Source organism: Oryx dammah, unplaced genomic scaffold (genome assembly GCF_014754425.2).
Source record: "Oryx dammah isolate SB20612 unplaced genomic scaffold, SCBI_Odam_1.1 HiC_scaffold_25, whole genome shotgun sequence".
Lineage (NCBI taxonomy): Eukaryota > Metazoa > Chordata > Mammalia > Artiodactyla > Bovidae > Oryx > Oryx dammah.
Genome location: NW_024070209.1, coordinates 95,232,741 through 95,251,512, shown reverse-complemented (window position 1 = coordinate 95,251,512; position 18,772 = coordinate 95,232,741). Strand labels below are relative to the sequence as shown.

At 39.8% G+C, this 18,772-nt stretch overlaps 1 protein-coding gene across 13 annotated transcripts in view; it reads left to right on the top strand.

Moving 5' to 3' along the window:
* The window catches only part of MAPKAP1 (MAPK associated protein 1), a 237,831-nt gene that overhangs the window by 115,203 nt on the left and 103,856 nt on the right, over positions 1–18,772 (top strand). For all 13 annotated transcript variants that reach the window (XM_040225126.1, XM_040225134.1, XM_040225128.1 and 10 more), the window contains one exon: positions 14,239–14,415. In XM_040225126.1, the coding sequence (XP_040081060.1) occupies positions 14,239–14,415 (177 nt within the window). The remainder of the gene's footprint in view (positions 1–14,238; positions 14,416–18,772) is intronic.

Below are 18,772 nucleotides of genomic sequence, written 5' to 3'. Positions count from 1 at the left end.
GTATATTTATGGCTGAGTCCCTTCACTGCTCACCTGAAACCATCACAACATTGTTAACCAGCTATACCCCAATTCAAAGTAAAAGCTTAAAATTTAATAAACAAACTCTATCAGTTCAGTTCAGTTCAGTTGCTCAGTCATGTCCAACCCTTTGCGACCCCATGAATCACAGCACGCCAGGCCTTCCTGTCCATCACCAACTCCCGGAGTTCACTCAGACTCACGTCCATCGAGTCAGTGATGCCATCCAGCCATCTCATCCTGGGTCGTCCCCTTCTCCTCCTGCCCCCAATCCCTCCCAGCAGCAGAGTCTTTTCCAATGAGTCGACTGTTCACATAAGGTGGCCAAAGTACTGGAGCTTCAGCTTTAGTATCATTCCTTCCAAGAAATCCCAGGGCTGATCTCCTTCACAATGGACTGGTTGGATCTCCTTGCAGTCCAAGGGACTCTCAAGAGTCTTCTCCAACACCACAGTTCAAACGCATCAATTCTTCGGTGCTCAGCCTTCTTCACAGTCCAACTCTCACATCCATACATGACCACAGGAAAAACCATAGCCTTGACTAGACAGACCTTAGTCGGCAAAGTAATGTCTCTGCTTTTGAATATGCTATCTAGGTAGTGCTGTGCAATTTTAGGGAGTTACACACACATGATTTCACATAATTCCATAATAACCCTTTCTTTCCCTTCCCCTATATTGCCCTCTCTTCCTTCTCCCCACTGGTAACTACTGTTTTGTTCTCTGTATCTGTAAATCTGCTTCTTTGTTGTTTTGTTGTGTTTTTTAGATTCCACATATGATGATGGCATATGATGATGCTTATAGTATTTGTCTTTCTCTGACTTATTTCACTTAACATAATGCCCTCCAAGTCCATTTATGTTGCTGCACATGTCAAATCTTATTCTTTTTATGGCTGAGTAGTTTTCCATTGCGGCTTCCCTGGTGGTTCAGTTGGTAAAGAATCCACCTGCAATGCAGGAGACCCAGGTTGGATTGATGGGTGGGGAAGATCCCCTAGAGCAAAAAAATGGCACCTCACTCCAGTATACTTGCCTGCTGCTGCTAAGTCACTTCAGTCGTGTCCGACTCTGTGCGACCCCATAGACGGCAGCCCACCATGCTCCCCCGTCCCTGGGATTCTCCAGGCAAGAACACTGGAGTGGGTTGCCATTTCCTTCTCCAATGCAGGAAAGTGAAAAGTGAAAGTGAAGTCGCTCAGTCGTGTCTGACTCCTAGTGACCCCATGGACTGCAGCCCACCAGGCTCCTCCATCCATGGGTTTTCCAGGCAAGAGTACTAGAGTGGGGTGCCATAGAGAATCCCATAGACAGAGGAGCCTGGCGGGCTACAGTTCATGGGGTCACAAAGAGTTGGACATGACTGAAGCAACTTAACACACGCGGGAAGATGACGTTGAGCATCTTTATATATGCTTATTTGATATCTGTCTTATTTTATGAGCTCTCTGTTCAGGTCTTTTGCATATATTTTAGTCAGGTTGTTTTCTTCTTGTTAATTTTAAGAGTTCTTTGTATATTTATCAGATGTGTTTCTTGTAAAGACTTTTCTCCCAGTCTGTGGCTCATGTTTTTATTCTCTTAACAGCAATTTTGGCAGAGCTGAAGTTTTTAATGTTAATGAACTCCAAGTTATCAAATTTTTCATAGATTATGCTTTTGGTTTTACAGCTAAAAAGTCATCACCAAACCTAAGGTTACCTGCTTTTTCTCCTATGTTATATTCTAGAATTTTCATAGTTTTGTGCTTTATATTTAGGTGTGTGATCCATTTAGTTAATTTTTGTGACAGGTGTAAGGTCTGTATCGGGAATTCTTTTGTTTTTTTTTTTCATCTTAATATCCAGTTGAAACCCCAGCCTTTCTGCACTGAGTTGCCTTTGCTGCTTTGTCAAAGATCAGTTGACTGAATTTGTGTGGGTCTATTTCTGGCCTGTAAGATTTTTAAAACATTCCTTAATTTATATTTCTCTGTCAGATTTGAGTGAAACTCTATCTTTTTAGGAACACCCATTTGTAAAAGAAAAATAAAATTCAGTGAGGTTTCAGCCTGTCAGGAACTTGAGATAGGAAATAAGGACTTGACACAAGTAAGGTTCTTGACACAAAACCATGTTTATCTTACTTCATAGATAATTTTAAAGATTTGTATGTATAATTTTGAGTAGTCTTATTTTTGTATGCAATTGTTATATTTTTTGTTATGTATTATGACTCTTGTACACTAGAATGGCCATTCCTTGCCGCCTTTTCACTTGTCCCTTAGATATTCAACATATTTCACTGGTCTCTAAATTCTGTTGCCCTTCATCAGGCTATTGACAGATGAACTGCTGAAAACTTGAAAGATTTTGCTGTAGTATACACAGCTGGATTAGTGTATTTTGGACTGTTATCTCAGTGTTCAGTGGGTGAAAGTTTCTGTCTGTGGAGCAGTCCTGTTCAAATGAAATACAGTGCAATCACCTCACACCTGTGAGAATGACTGGCATCAAAAAGACAAGATGACAAGTGTTGGGGAAGCTGTGGAGAAAAGGGACCCTTGTGACTGTTGGTTGGGATGTAAGTTGGTACAGGCACTATGGACAACAGTATAGAGAGGTTGCTTGGGAAATTTAAAACAGAACTTCTGTATGACCCAGCAATCCTACTTCTGAGTATATATCCATCGGGAGTGCAGACAGGATCTCAGAGAGACACCTGTGCTGCCTGGTTCATTGCGGTTCACTATAGCCAAGACAAGGAAACCACCTAAGAGCTCACCTGGGAATGAATGGATACAGATGGCATGGTGCGTATATGCACACAGTGGAATACTACACAGGCATGAGAAAGAAGGAGATCCTGCTATTTTCAGCAATAGAGATGGATCTCAAGGACATGATACTAAATGAGACAAGTCAGACAGAGAAAGACAAATACTGTGTGATATTACTTAAGATGGCATCTAGAAAAATGAACTCATAGAAACAGAGATTAGAATTGTGGTTTCCAGGGGCTAGGGTATGAGGAAAACGGGGAGATGTTGGCCAAAGGTTATAAACTTTCAGCTGGAAGTTCTTGGGATCAAAGTACAGTGAAGTTCAGAAGTGTCAGTTCAGTTCAGCCTCTCACTCCTGTCTGACTCTTTGCGACCCCATGGACTGCAGCACCGCCAGGCTTCTCTGTCCATCACCAACTCCTGGAGCTTGCTCAAACCCATGTCCATTGAGTCAGTGATTCCATCCAGCCATATCATCCTCTTTCTCCGGCCTTCAGTCTTTCCCAGCATCAGGGTCTTTTACACTGAATCAGTTCTTCACATCAGGTGGCCAAAGTATTGGAGTTTCAGCTTCAGCATCAGTCCTTCTGATGAATATTCAGGACTGATTTCCTTTAGGATGGACTGGTTTGATCTGCTTGCAGTCCAAAGGACTCTCAAGAGTCTTCTCCAACACCACAGTTCAAAAGCATCAATTCTTCAGTGCTCAGCTTTCTTTATGGTCCAATTCCACATCCATACATGACCACTGGAAAAATCCTAGCTTTGACTAGATGGACCTTTGTTAGCAAAGTAATGTCTCTGCTTTTTAATGTTGCCTGGCCTTTTCTTCCAAGCAGCAAGTGTCTTTTAATTTCAGGGCTGCAGTCACCATCTGCAGTGATTTTGGAGCCCAAGAAAATCAAGTCTGTCACTCTTTCCATTGTTTCCCCATCTATTTGCCGTGAAGTGATGGGACCTGATGCCATGATCTTTGTTTTTTGAATGTTGAGTTTTTAAGCCAGCTTTTTCCCTCTCCTCTTTCACTTTCATCAAGAGGCTCTTTAGTTCCTCTTCACTTTCTGCCATAAGGGTGATGTCACCTGCATATCTGAGATTATTGATATTTCTCCCGGCAATCTTGATTCCAGCTTGTGTTTCATCCAGCCTGGCATTTCACATGATGTACTCTGCATGTAACTTAAATAAGCAGGTGACGATATACACCCTTGACATACTCCTTTCCCAATTTGGAACCAGTCCATTGTTTCATGTCCGGTTCTAACTGTTCCTTCTTTTCCCACATACAGATTTCTCAAGAGGCAGGTCGGGTGGTCTGGAATTCCCATCTCTTGAAGAATTTTCCACAGTTTGTTGTGATTCACACAGTCAAAGGCTTTAGCATAGTCAATAAAGCAGAAATAGATGTTTTTCTGGAACTCTCTCGCTTTTTCCATGATCCAGCAGATGTTGGCAATTTGATCTCTGGTTCCTCTGCCTTTTCTAAAACCAGCTTGAACATCTGGAAGTTCACGGTTCACGCATTGCTGAAGCCTGGCTTGGAGAATTTTGAGCATTACTTTACTAGCGTGTGAGATGAGTGCAACTGTGTGGTAGTTTGAGCATTTTTTGCCGTTGCCTTTCTTTGGGATTGGAATGAAAACTGACCTTTTCCAGTCCTGTGGCCACTGCTGAGTTTTCCAAATGTGCTGGCATATTGAGTGCAGCACTTTCACAGCATCATCTTTCAGGATTTGAAATAGCTCAACTGGAATTCCATCACCTCCACTAGCTTTGTTTGTAGGGATGCTTCCTAAGGCCCACTTGACTCCACACTCCAGGATGTCTGGCTCTAGGTGAGTGATCACACCATCGTGATTATCTGGGTCGTGAAGATCTTTTTTGTACAGTTGTTCTGTGTATTCTTGCCACCTCTTCTTAATATCTTCTGCTTCTGCTAGGTCCAGACCATTTCTGTCCTTTATCATGTCCATCTTTGCATGAAATGTTCCCTTGGTATCTCTAATTTTCTTGAAGAGATCTCTAGTCTTTCCCATTCTGTTCTTTTCCTCTATTTCTTTGCATTGATCACTGAGGAAGTCTTTCTTAACTCTTCTCACTATTCTTTAGAACTCTGCATTCAGATGGGTATATCTTTCCTTTTCTCCTTTGCCTTTTGCTTCTCTTCTTTTCTCAGCTATTTGTAAGGAAGGCCTCCTCAGACAACTATTTTGCCTTTCTGAATTTCTTTCTCTTGGAGAAGGTCTTGATCCTTGCCTCCTGTACAGTGTCATGAACCTCTGTCCATAGTTCTTCAGGCATTCTGTCTATCAGATCTAATCCCTTGAGTCTATTTGTAACTTCCACTGTATAATCGTAAGGGATTTGATTTAGGTCATACCTGGATGGTCTAGTGGTTTTCCGTACTTTCTTCAATTTAAGTCTGAATTTGGCAATAAGGAGTTCATGATCTGAGCCACAATCTGCTCCCGATCTTGTTTCTGCTGACTGTATAGAGCGTCTCCATCTTCAACTGCAAAGAATATGATCAATCTAATTTTGGTATTGACCATCTAGTTATGTCCATATGTCTAGTAGAGTCATCTCTTCTGTTGTTGGAAGAGGGCATTTGCTATGACCAGCACATTCCTTTGGCAAAACTCTCTGAGCCTTTGCCCTGCTTCATTTATACTCCAAGGCCAAACTTGCCTGTTACTCCATGTATCTCTTGACTTCCTAATTTTGCATTCCAGTCTCCTGTGATGAAAAGGACATCTTTTTTTGGTGTTAGTTCTAGAAGGTCTTGTAGCTCATCATAGAACCGTCCAACTTCAGCTTCTTTGGCATTAGTGGTTGGGGCATAGACTTGAATTACTGTGATATTGAATGGTTTGCCTTGTAAACGAACAGAGATCATTCTGTCATTTTTGAGATTGCACCCAAGTACTGCATTCTGGACTGTTTTGTTGACTGGGAGGGCTACTCCATTCCTTCTAAGGGATTCTTGCCCACAGTAGTAGATATAATGGTCATTTGAGTTAAATTCACCCATTCCGGTCCATTTTAGATTCCTAAAATGTCAGTGTTCACTCTTGTTGTCTCCTGTTTGACCTCTTCCAATTTACCTTGATTCATGGACCTAACATTTAAGGTTCCTGTGCAATATTGTTCTTTACAGCATCAGACTTTATTTCCATTGCCAGTCACAACTGGGTGTTGTTTTTGCTTTGAATCTGTCTCTTCCTTCTTTCTGAAGTTATTTCATTCTTCATTCTTTCATCTTCATTCTTTCTGGAGTCACTTTTTCTGAGAAGTCTTTCAGTTCAGTTCAGTTCAGTCACTCAGTCATGTCCAACTCTTCGCGACCCCAGAAGTCTTTAAGAGTCCCAAATGTTCTGCCCATGATGGAGATACTAGCTAATGCTGCTTGGTGGTAATCATTTGGTAGTATGTGAGCATGTCAAAGCAACACCTTCAGTTCACTTCAGTTCAGTTCAGTCTCTCAGTCGTGTCTTACTCTTTGCGACCCCATGAATCGCAGCACGCCAGGCCTCCCTGTCTATCACCAACTCCCGGAGTTTACCCAAATTCATGTCCATCGAGTCAGTGGTGCCATCCAGCCATCTCATCCTCTGTCGTCCCCTTCTCCTCCTGCCCCCAGTCTCTCCCAGCATCAGTCTTTTCCAATGAGTCAACTCTTCACATGAGGTGGCCAAAGTATTGGAGTTTCAGCTTTAGCGTCATTCCTTCTAGAGAACACCCAGGACTGATCTCCTTTAGGATGGACTGATTGGATCTTCTTGCAGTCCAAGGGACTCTCAAGAGTCTTCTCCAACACCGCAGTTCAAAAGCATCAGTTCTTCGGCACTCAGCTTTCTTCACAGTCCAACTCTCACATCCATATGTGACCACTGGAAAAACATGTTGCATGTCAATTATATTTCAATAAAGCTGAAAAAATGTGTATATAATACAAGCTCCAAATGTAAACCACATTTACAGTTTTAATTTTCTAGTAATCACATATTTAAAATGTTTCCAAGAAGTGAAATTAATTTTCATACTATAGTTTATCTAACCCTTTATAGGAAAGATTATCATTTCAATATGTAATTGATATAAAAATTATTAATGAGATGTTTTTGTTATTTTTTGGGTCACGTTTTCAATATCTAGTGTTTATATGCTATTTACAGCACATCTCAATTCAGACTGGCCACATTTCCAAGAGGCTTCCCTGGTGACTCAGAGGTAAAGAATCCCGACTGCCAATACAGGAAGCTCAAGAGAGGTGGGTTTGATCTGTGGGTCAGGAAGATTTTCCTGGAGGAGGAAATCGCAGTCCGCTCCAGTATTCTTGCCTGGAAAATTCCGTGCACTGTGGCATCTGGCAGGCTACAGTCTGTGGGGTCACGAAGAGTTTGACACAACTGAGTACACGCACACACACACATTATAAGGGCTCAGTAACCACAAGTTTGGAAAGTGCAGCTGTAGAGTATAGCAACACATGTTACAGCCACACAATGGATCTTACTGTGGATTCAGTTTATCCTCATGTAAACTCAGCTGCCTAGAGTCCTTGGGAAACTTGGTGGACCTTGTAGATAGCTGAGGTTTATCTCATTCAGTATTGAGATTTCTTTACTTTTGTAATTTTTCATAGAAGCTCTCTAACCTGTGGTAACATTTTCATCTGCCTTCTTAATCAGTATATAACATAGTGGTCAAGGGTGTGGGATTCAAAGCCATTGCCTGGGTTTGCATTCTGGCACTGACCATCAGGGTGATCTTGGATGAATTATTTCAGCCTGTGTTTTCCTATGTGTAAAATGAGGATAGGAACTTCCTATCAGGGTAGTTATAAAATTAAAATGAGAAGATACATGGCAGCTGCTCCATAAATGTGTGTTTCTGTTGTTGCTAAATCCTGTAACTCCAGCAGCTAGTACTGCAACCAATACTAGTGTTAATTCAGCAGTAATAGCATATTTTAGCCCTTTTCTGATAGCTCACATAATTGTACCATGCTGTGAAACACTGATGCCCTCATGGGCTTATCAAAGTATCTAGGAACATTTGACTTTATATTCTATGTTTTCTGACAACTTTGCAGTTTGAATTCTTTATATTCCCTATACCTCGCTGCTTTTTTTTTTCTGTCTGTATCTCCACCATAGTGTATGTACTCTTCTACCATTTCTTGATTGCTGCTTCTAATTTATACTCCTTAGAGTCATCACAGAGAACTCTTTACCTAAATAACAACAGCCTGACGTGCCCGTCCCATTTTGACCCCCAGCTATGTTCCCATACTTTCTAACACATCACATTCTTTAACTGGCAGCTTCTTGACATACAGCTTCTGCTTCTACCATTTCCTTAGAAATGTCTTTCTCACTCTTCTCTTGATACCCTGCTTAATCTCAAAGACTTAAGTCCCTCCTCATTTCTTCATTCAGCAAATATTTATAGAGTTCCAGACCCTGGGTATCAGCGGTATCAAGGATAAAATGGAGAACAAGAGAAATGAAATTGCTGCACTCAAAAAATTTACAGTTTGGTGGGGAAGAAGAAATTATCAAGTGTAATAGCACTTTGTAACTGGCTCATTTCACTTATCATTTGTATTCATTCATGCATTCAGTAAATATTTATTGAGGGTTTGCTATATACCAGGCATTTTGCTGGGTGTACAGTGGTGAGTGGAGTAAGATACGGTTTCTCTTCCATGAATTCCACAAGCTAGTGAAGGAAATGGGCACATAATTCAAATAATTAAAGCGAATTATGTTTGCTTAGAAGCTGACTTAAGTGCTCGGCAGTGGGGGAAGGCCACTGTGAGGACAGCACCTGGGAGAAGCGGTGGGGGGAGGCGGGCGAGTTCCCACAGAAGGTCAGGCCCAAGGCATGTGGCAGATGGAGCGGTTTGGCAGCGATGCTGTGGCAGGAGGAAGCGTGCAGTGGTCAGGGGACCTGAAGACACAGCAATAGAAAGTGACCCAGAAGGAGCCCAGACAGAACTATATGAAGGTCTTGCTTCTGCTTAAAAACTAGTGGACATTTTCTCCCTAGAACTTTACCAGGGAATTTAGATTTAACTATTCCTGTCTGAGGTTGCTGTGGTTTGACAAGTCTTATGATGTTATTTATCAGTTTTACTTTCCATTTATGGGGGATGTGTTTTGAAGAAAAGGAAATCTTGGGAGTCTTAAAAATCTTTAACTCTGACTTCAAAGAGCTGAACTTCTGACTTCAAAGAGATGAACTTCTGAGCTGCAACCGTCGGAATCTTTTTCTCTCTTGCTAATGCCTGACATACTCTTAATATTGATACTCACCAAACTGAACAGCAGAGCTCATGTATTGAGCATTCTAGACATTTCAGAATTATGCTTTATTTCATTTTTCATTTGAAAAGAGCAAATATTCGTCTGTCTCATGATCATACTTTAGTGTGTTTTGCATTTTCTGAAGATAAGAAATGGATTTCTACATTTGGTGGAAACCTGTGGTGCTCCCTGGAATGCTCTTGAATTTTCATTTATGAACTAAATGCCATCTATTTATGGGCTTACGGCTCTGTCTCTTCATAAAAGCCATACTGCCATTTGAACATAAAGTGAATGTCGGTCACCAATTCAGTGGAATAAAATTTTGTACTGAAAAATTTAGCTTTATTTGATAAGATATGAATAAGCAAAATTCATTTAATGGTACTCATTAAAGCTTTGGAGATAAATATTTCCCCCCAAAGGATTTCTCTTTGACAGCAGGCTCCATTTTACATCCATTCATTATTTAAACTTTCATTTCTCTTTCAAACTCAATGGTACCTCAAAGGACCTGCTCTATGCATGCCAACCCAACTCTTAAAATTAAGCCTCTTCTTGTAGATCCAGTTGTCCTGTACTTGTTTGTGAGTGTTTTGATCATTCTTCTCCCTCTGGTAGGGAGGGAGACACAAGACTCTTGATGGATAGTTAATTCAGCTTCTGTGTAATCAGAAACTTAAAAGTGCTAGAAGAAATTTTGGCAAAATGAGAGTCTTTCTCCATGCCAGGCACTGTGCAATTAATTATGTTGTTTAATCCTTATCAGACCCTATTGCAGTCGTTGTGGTTATTCCCTCCTTAATTTCAAAACCTGGTAGAGTGAATGACCACATGTGTGAATCAGGCTGGCTATGCTCAGAGTCTCTAGGACAAATGATTTTCTCTTTGTAGTGGAGTGAGAGGATTGCCCAGCCTTCTTTGTCTTGTTCCATATTTCTAAATTGTCCACAGTAAGAATGTGTTACCCTTATCAAAAATTTAGTTAAGTATTTTATAAAGAAGGGCTTCCCTTGTGGCTCAGCTGGTAAAGAATCTGCCTGCAATGCAGGAGACCTCGGTTCGATTCCTGGGTTGGGAAGATCCCCTGGAAAAGGGAAAGGCTATCCACTCCAGTATTCTGGCCTGGAGAATTCTATGGATTTTATAAAGACAGGAAAATGAAAGTTATACATATATATTGTGGGACATCTGGAAAGTATAGAAAGTTAGAAAGAAAAAAGTGCTCATTGCTTGAATGTTAACATAGTCTTTATAAACATTTTGGTCCCTTTTCTTCTAGTCTTTTTATATGTATGTAATTGAACATTTTTACATAGTTGTAATAATTTCTTATTGTTTATTTTTTTTCTCCATTAAAAAACTGAGATGCTGGTACTCACATCTTGATTAACTGTAAGAATGCCTCTTTCGTTTTCTCTTTCTTCTGGGCCTTCTTCCTTGTCTTGAATTGCAATCTCTACATATGTGCATTGCCTTGAAAACCCCACTTGGCTAACAGATATCAGTGTGACAAGCAAGAAAAAGAAAGCCTTATTACTTCTCCTCTTCTCATTAACACACGCATCATTAATAATACCCACTATGTTTTTTTCATGGGTAGAGTGATTCAGGCTACACATCCATATATTCATTCATTTAACAAATATTTGTTAAATACCTTATAAATGCCAGCCATTTTACTCTTAACTGAGAATGCAGAGACAATAGAATCCTTGCTCTTTAGGAGAACATAGATGCATAAATAAGAAAAAGAGCAATGTGGTAAGTTATATGCAGAAGTAACAGCCAAGTTCTGTAAGAATGCAGGGAAGAATAACTTAAGATCCAAATGATTCTCCTAAGGAAATCAAAGCCTGTTATGAGTAAGAAAATGAAACTCAGATTTGGCCACATAGCTCATTCTTGTTTGTGTTAGCATTAAAACTGCATCTGACTGGAAAACCCCTCTTCTTTCCACCAAACTGTCATGAAGAGGTGCGCCATTTTCATCATCTTGGAAGCTCTAGATGTCTATAGTTGGCATATTTCTGAGTCAAGGACCTAAAGCTGCCTCTCTTTTTCTCTCCCCACATCAAAATGCCACTAAATTCTGAAGTGATCAAAGTGTAATGAAAGAGAAGTAAGGAGACCTGAGTTCTCTGGAAACCGATTTTGCCACCATTTAATTAGGGGATCATGGCACCTTATTCTTCTTGGAAATAGGCATCTATTTCCTATTTGTAAAAGCGAGGAGGTTGAAATAAATCTCTCTAAGCTTCCAGTGTTTTATAAATATGTGTCACGGTTTCCTTTTCCTTTTTAGCATATGTAGCATTTCTGTAAGTTTGTAGGAAAAAGGATCTTGGGAAATCTTGACACACCATGGCGTTGGCAGAGGGGTAGATGGGAGTGAAGAGTGAGGGCTCTTGACTGCCTGAGTTTGAATCTCAGCTCTGTCTCTTACCTGCTGTTTAATCTTGAACAAACCACTTAACCTCACTGAGCCTCAGTTTTGTAATTTGTAAAATAGTAATCATAACTCACACAGTTGGTGGGAAGATGGTGTGAGCTCATGTGTCTTGCACAGTGTCTGGCACATAGTACTCAGTGAATGCAGCCAGTGACACCAGTGGCTGTTGTACCTGTACTAATTTGGAGTCCTAAGGCAGTTTTAGAAGCCAGAATGCCACAGTAGCTTCTTTTATTCATGATTCCTGTATGCAGGCACAGAGAAACCAATACCCATGCCTAGCATGTGGAGTTTTAGTCATTTCCCCCCTTATATGTTCAATTATGGGTTTGGTAGGGGAGCCCTGTTTACTGCTAAACTTTGCTGATGGCCCAGAGAAGACTTCCATTAATTTGTAAAACTGGGTAAACTATTCATTCTTTTCCTTGCTGTGTTCTCAGTGCTCAGGACAGACTATAGCATAGCCTAGGCATTTCAGTTGTTTTTTGAATGAATGCGTGATATCACACTTTATATTCAAGAACTGGGGGAGAAGAACACTTGATGCCGTGAGTCTTTTGGCTTTCAGAACTTAGCCTGTGACATTTGCCGAGTTTGTTTTGAGGGGATTTGGGGGCGTCCCGTGACAATCAAAGCAGAATTCTTCTGATACCAATGTTTGCCTTTCCGCTTTGATCAATAGACTTATTATTTGCCCTTGAAACCTCTGTGGTGCTAGGGACTCACAGACATTCCTCAGGATGATTTACACAGCAGTAAATAATCTGTGCTGTCCATTGCTTGCTTCATCAGTGTCTTCCCTGTTCATAAACTCCCGGAGGCTCAGTGGGCCCCAAGGCTAGCAAGCAGCAAACACATTCACTCCAATTGGCACATAGAGCATGTCGCCCAGTTTCACTGTTGCTTTGTTGCTCTAGTAAGCATCCACGATTTGTCTTCAAGGGTTGACCTAACCGTTGAAGTTATTTTCCGTCAGACTTTATTATCATTACTACCATTTATTTTTCTACCTCTGTTATATGCTAGGCACTACACATATCATCTCATCGAAACTTCACAGCCACCTTTGGGTAATTGTACCGTTTTTGTAGAAGTGGAATGTGGAGGAGATGATGCTTATTTGCTGAACTCACATAGCCCATGAGCAATGCGGCTTCAGTTTAAACTCAAGTCTCTTTGGACACAAAGCCCTTAGCTATTACCTTATGACATTTTCCTCATCCAAAGGGCTTTCTTCTACTTCTGCAAGTGTCTTGTGTTGAGGTTGGTAACCTTTTGCAAAGATTGGTAAGTTTCCCATACCATTCAGAGATGAATTTTTAAAAATTTTAACAGTGTTGTGAACACATGAAATTTATAGTGACAAACATAGCCAGATTACTCTCTTGTTATCCATCCATTTAGTAAATTTACAGTTCCCATTAATTTTAATCTGTCCTTATTACCTGTTTTGTATAATAAATATCTCTCAGTAATGACAGACTGAGTATAGATCACCTGAAGTAGGCTCTCTCTCAATAAGCAGAGTTGCAGCTAAAGATTTGTGCATTAATTGGGAAAATTGCAAATCAGGTAGTCAGTGAAATAATTCATTGTCACATCCAATCAATAAACTTTGTAAATCAACTCATTTAATTCAAAAAATGATCTATATAGATCAAGCAACCAATTAAACAATTAGCATACACTTTGCAATTAATTAATTTAAGCATCAATCATATCATTTAAACTCCAAATTTAAGCCATAGAATTTAGACTCCTACCTCCTTGTGAACTATTAGGTTCAAATTCTCAGTGCTCGCAGATTTGCCATTTCATGATTGAACTTTGGTGCAGGGTATCTTCAAGTGTTTTAGTTATTTCAGTGTTAAATTTTCTTTATGTTGGTGCAGTTTCCCACTCTTTTTCAGCAAGTTGACTTTTTATTTTCCTCAAAGGAGAAGGAGTGTCAATTCTAAACTGGGCAGAGCTGGAGTCTGGGAGTACTGACTGGACGTTCTAGGGAAGTGAGACAAGTCCAAAAGTGTTGATAGTTGAGAAGCTTGGTTATCTACATCAGGATAAATTGGGTCATTTGCTTTTACTGTGTTAAGTGTCTTTGGTGTTTAGAATCAGATCTATCAAGAGAGCCTGATACTCTTCAGAAAAAGGAGAACTGTAAAGACTCTCTTGGTTACCCTGAACACTTCTTCTGAGCTAGAGCACAGATATTTTCTTAATCCTGAACATAAATCAGAGGCCTCTGACTCCCTTCGAATAATTTTTCCTCCTTTATAGTTTTGTTTGTCTCTCTTTTATGATATTTATTTTATTTACACTTATAGCTAATTTAGTACTTCCTTTCCCGTGCTGCTATTCACTAAACTCCCTTTGAGGGTCTATACTCAATCTCATCTTTGATCTCAGGTGTTAAGTCCCATGTCTTATATGTAACAGATGGTCTATAAATATTCATTGGAAGAATAGAGCAGTATTAACATTCTCATTTCACACTGTGTCTCTCCCCCTTTGCACTGCCGTGTATGTGTTTTCTCTTTATCAGAGGAAGCAGGGTTTGGGAGATGTCACTGTATCCAGGCTTCAGGGTGAGGAGCAGCAGTGTCCCGGTTGGTTTGCCCTCCTCCATACCTCTGGTCTCTGCATCCCTCCCATATCTTGGTGTTCACTTACCTTTTGATTTTCCCTACAGTGACAATGTCAGTGCCTACTGCCTGCATATTGCCGAGGATGACGGGGAGGTTGACACAGACTTTCCCCCACTGGATTCCAACGAGCCCATTCATAAGTTTGGCTTCAGTACTTTGGCCCTGGTTGAAAAGTATTCATCTCCCGGTCTGACATCCAAAGAGTCGCTCTTTGTTCGAATGTGAGTATTGACGCTGTTACTTGTCTCACTATCTTACCTCTCTGCCTTTTAGGGTTTTAGATTTGATTTTGGTTTCCTTATCAAATGAATGATATTTGGTATCTGGAGAGTCAACATGAAATGATGACTTCCAGAGAGATGGGGACAACATTTGCATTGTATTCCAATCCACTGCACCTGGGGTAAATTGTATGAAGTCTGTCTCAAAAGTTGTGTCTATGCACAAAAGCCTCTGGACATATTGGGGCACTTCGGACCCTATGAAGGAAAAATTTTATGTTTTCCTCTTTCTCGTCAAGGAATCCAAACTGAAAATGTGTGTTGCAATCACTTCTCTTTTGTGATTTAAAATATTTCTTTTTCTCTCCAATTTTGTTCAAATCAAATTTGATTTTCTTCTTAGTTGCTCTCCTTTAGACTGAGCAGAGGTTCTTAACCTTACCTGTGCTTTTGGTAGTCTGCTAAAGCCTACAGAAGCCCTTCTCAGAAAAGTGTTTGTAAATGCAGAGAACAATATTCACAGAGTACAAGAAAATCCCATTATATTTAAATAGTTATCAAATTATTAAACAAATTTGTGATATAATTAAATGTACTGGCTTAATCAATACATTAAATGACAAGATCCAGAGGCAGGTCTAACAGTAACTCCTGAGGCCTTTCGACATCTGCCACAGCTGTAATGACGCTATCTGTGGTTTCTGTTCATGACAGAGTCACCAGTACTGCTCATAGGACTGTGATTTGTTGACCACCTTCATAATTCCAGGAAATGCTAAATATCAGAAGTTAGTTAAAATAAAAATGTGGTTTTTGTCCACTCATGTCTGTAGAGCACTTGAGTCTTATACATATGTCCTGGTTGTTAGAGGGAAACCTGCAGTGTCTTCTCAGTTTAAGCTTTTCTAACGGAGGCCGTGACACTGCCCCTCCTGGCCATCTCCTGGGGACAGTGGTGGTCCCTTTGGCACCCCCTGCTGTTAGTAACCAGCGAATGCACTGTCAAGAAGAGGGATCCCTTTAGAGGGCTTTCCCCTGTCTTTTAAAAGCATATTGCTTTTGTTTCAGATTTTTTACTAAAAATAGGATTATGCTACCTAGGATATACGAGTATTTTGGATGTTTCTACCCTTGAGCGAAGAAAGAAACCTGAGGGCCTGGGAGTGAGCCGGGGGTAGCTCCTCATGGTCATTTCATCCCTACCATGAAATCATGTTTGGTGTACATAGCAAAGATTTTTTCTTCTTTTTACATTTTGGAGGCACTAAAACAACAACTTTAAAAGAATATTTAAAGTAGTTTAAAACTTATCCAATGATTCCTCCATCCCTATATAATTATTTTCGTTTTTATATAATCATTTCCACATGTATATATATTATACTTTCAGTTCTAGCATACATATTGTGTCATTTTTACTTAATATTCCAAATATTTTGATATCCATTCTTAATTCCTGCAATCTACATTTATTATGTAATGTCTCAGACCTTTGGTAAAAACCTGCAGCTGCTTTTCTAACAAACTGTTGATCAGCAAAAATCAAGGGGCTACAGAAACAGTCCTTTTTATGCTGTTCCTCTTTGGGCTTCATGCAAAGGCAGTTCTGTGTAAATGTACAGTTGACTATGGTTTGGAAATCTGAAAATCAGTCCATCCTTGTTCTAAAAAAATTTTTTTTACAATTGTAATTATATTGATGTTCATATTGTATAAAATAACTCATTTAATAAAGTAGTACTTTGATTTTGCAGGGAAAAAAAGGTCAAAGAGACAGCCCCTTATTCTCATGGAGCTTTCTGTCTAATGGGGTGACAGTTGTCAAACCATTCAAATACGATGAGCAATACAACAGAAAAGTGTATGAGATGAACTAGATGCCTGTCACAGGGTGTTTAGATTGTTTCCTTGATTTGGTTTTAATAAGGGACTCTTTAAAGATAGTCCTTACCTGTATCCTTTTTGTTTCTGTTGAATAACTTCCTTAGGAAAGTTCATTCTGAGTAGGATTATTGGTCAAGGTAAAAAAACATCTTCAGATTCTCACTTCGCATTGACATACATAGCCTTCTGAAGATGTATCCATTACAGTGCTACCAATAAAATTCATAAAACCATCTTTTCAGTCTTACCATCACAAAATGTGATGTGTGCGTGCTCGGTCACGTCCAGCTCTTTGCAGCTCCATGGACTATAGCCCGCCAGGCTCCTCCATCCATGCAATTTTCCAGGCAAGAACACTGGAGCGAGTTGCCATTTCCTGCTCTAGGGGATCTTTTCGACCCAGGAATGAAACCCACATCTCTTGCATCTCCTGCATTGGCAAGAGGCTTCTTTACCACTAGTGCCACCTGGGAAGCCCTAGATGTCATTAGGATTTTTTTTTTTTAAGATGTATGTAGTGGAATTTCAGTAGCAGTAGCTTCTGCTTGGAATTCTGTTGTTTATTAATAAGTCACTAGAAGCATTATTCTCATTAGCATACAATTTTTGCTACATAAATACTAACATGTGATCATAGTAGTCTTTTGATCTGAAAGTCCTTTCTAAACCAAACGGTTTAAAAAGGAAAATTAATTCTCCTGAAACTTCAGTGTTTGCCCAAAGTTGTTTTATTGTAATGTTACTTAAACACATACAGATGTAAAATGCTAGCTACAAATTCCATATCTTTATGCAACTGAAACAAAATTATAGATTAAATGCAAATAAAACTATAGCATTAATAAAATACAAATTAACAACACTAATGCAACAGATGATGTTTTGTTGAAATTAAATCACTGATGTTGGGTTTAACGGGTGTTAAATGTTTTACTTGTCAACTTGAATTTTTGATTTTCATAAGAAACATCAGATTATCATATTATTATTTGTCCTTTTAAGCAGTGAATGTATTTTTAGGTATTAGTCCATTATTTTAATGGGTCAGTTGATTTACAGTGCACACCTCCCCAATTTTAAATGCTTTTTAATGGAAGAATAAAGAACATTTCTGCTAGGATACCCAGCTTATGCCAGTCCTGCTCAGGACTATCCTGTTTTATTTAATTTATTTCAGCCATGCCATGTATCTTGTGAGACCTCAGTTCCCCAACCAGGGATTGAACCTGGGCCATGGTAGTGAAAGCCTGGAATCCTAACCACCAAAGAGATGACTTTCCCTGTTTTAAAATGAGAAGTCCTAAGTCCAAGAGCTCCCCACTCCATCCTGGGTGAACCAGGGTGATGCGTCACCTTACTAATTAGTGTTTCTGTAGATGGGCTCTCTGCCTGACTGATCCTGTGCACAGTGAGACTTGTACACACAGAACATGAATTCTTCAGAGATCAGCAGGTCTGTTCCATAAAGAGCCTTGTGTACACTTCTCCCATCACGTTCTCTATTCTAAGTTTTTGCATGCAGCTTGCACTGCCATTTAGCCTTTCTGCCTCTATTATTGATGTTAAATAACTAGCTGCTGGAACAGTCTCCCAAATCTTAAGCTTATCCCGCATGTTGGCAAACTAAAAGATGAGATGGTAAATATTTTAGGCTTGCAGGCCATACAGTCTCTGTAACTCAGTTCTTCTGTGGTAGTGTGAAGGTAACCATAGACAAATACATAAATGACTGGGTGTGGCCTTGATTGGTTGACTCTGGCTTTGTATGTTTTGGCTTCCCAGGTGGTACTAGTGGTAAAGAACCCACCTGCCAGTGAAGGTGATGTAAGAGACATGAATGAGTTCGATCCCTGGGTCAGGAACATTCCCTTATTTCTTGTTCACCTCTGTCTTATTGAAGGTTAAGGGGCTCTTCCAGGTATTTCTCTTCCAAACAATGACTCAAGGCTCCCCCAGCTGGATGGAGAATGGGAAACCTAGAAAACTGGGAGTGGCCTGTATCTTTATCTCTCTATCACTGTTTAAGTCACTATCTACATCTATCTGTATAACTTTTTGCTTTTCAGTGAAAATCATACATACATGATTTTCATTGAACTAAAGGCACAATTTTTAAATTCTGAAACTCAAGAGAGCCTGTGAATGCATCTGTTGACCTTGGGGGCCCTTGAACCTCGGGTGGGAAATACTGCTGTCAGAAAATTAGCTCAGGCCCTGGTATGTAGGAAGTACTACATGGTTACAATTTGTTATTTTTATCAGAGATTTGTCAGTCTGAATGATTCACCCTAAGGTGGGTATGGGATGTAACTTTTCTTTGGGTTATTTTTTATTACACAATTCATGACCAGTATAGAAAAATTAGAAAATATGTTTCTTCATATAAAAGAAAATTTCAGATTTCTCCTGGTTCCATCGTGCAAGGATAATGACTTATTATATAATTATTTACATTTAAAAAGAGGAGCTAGTT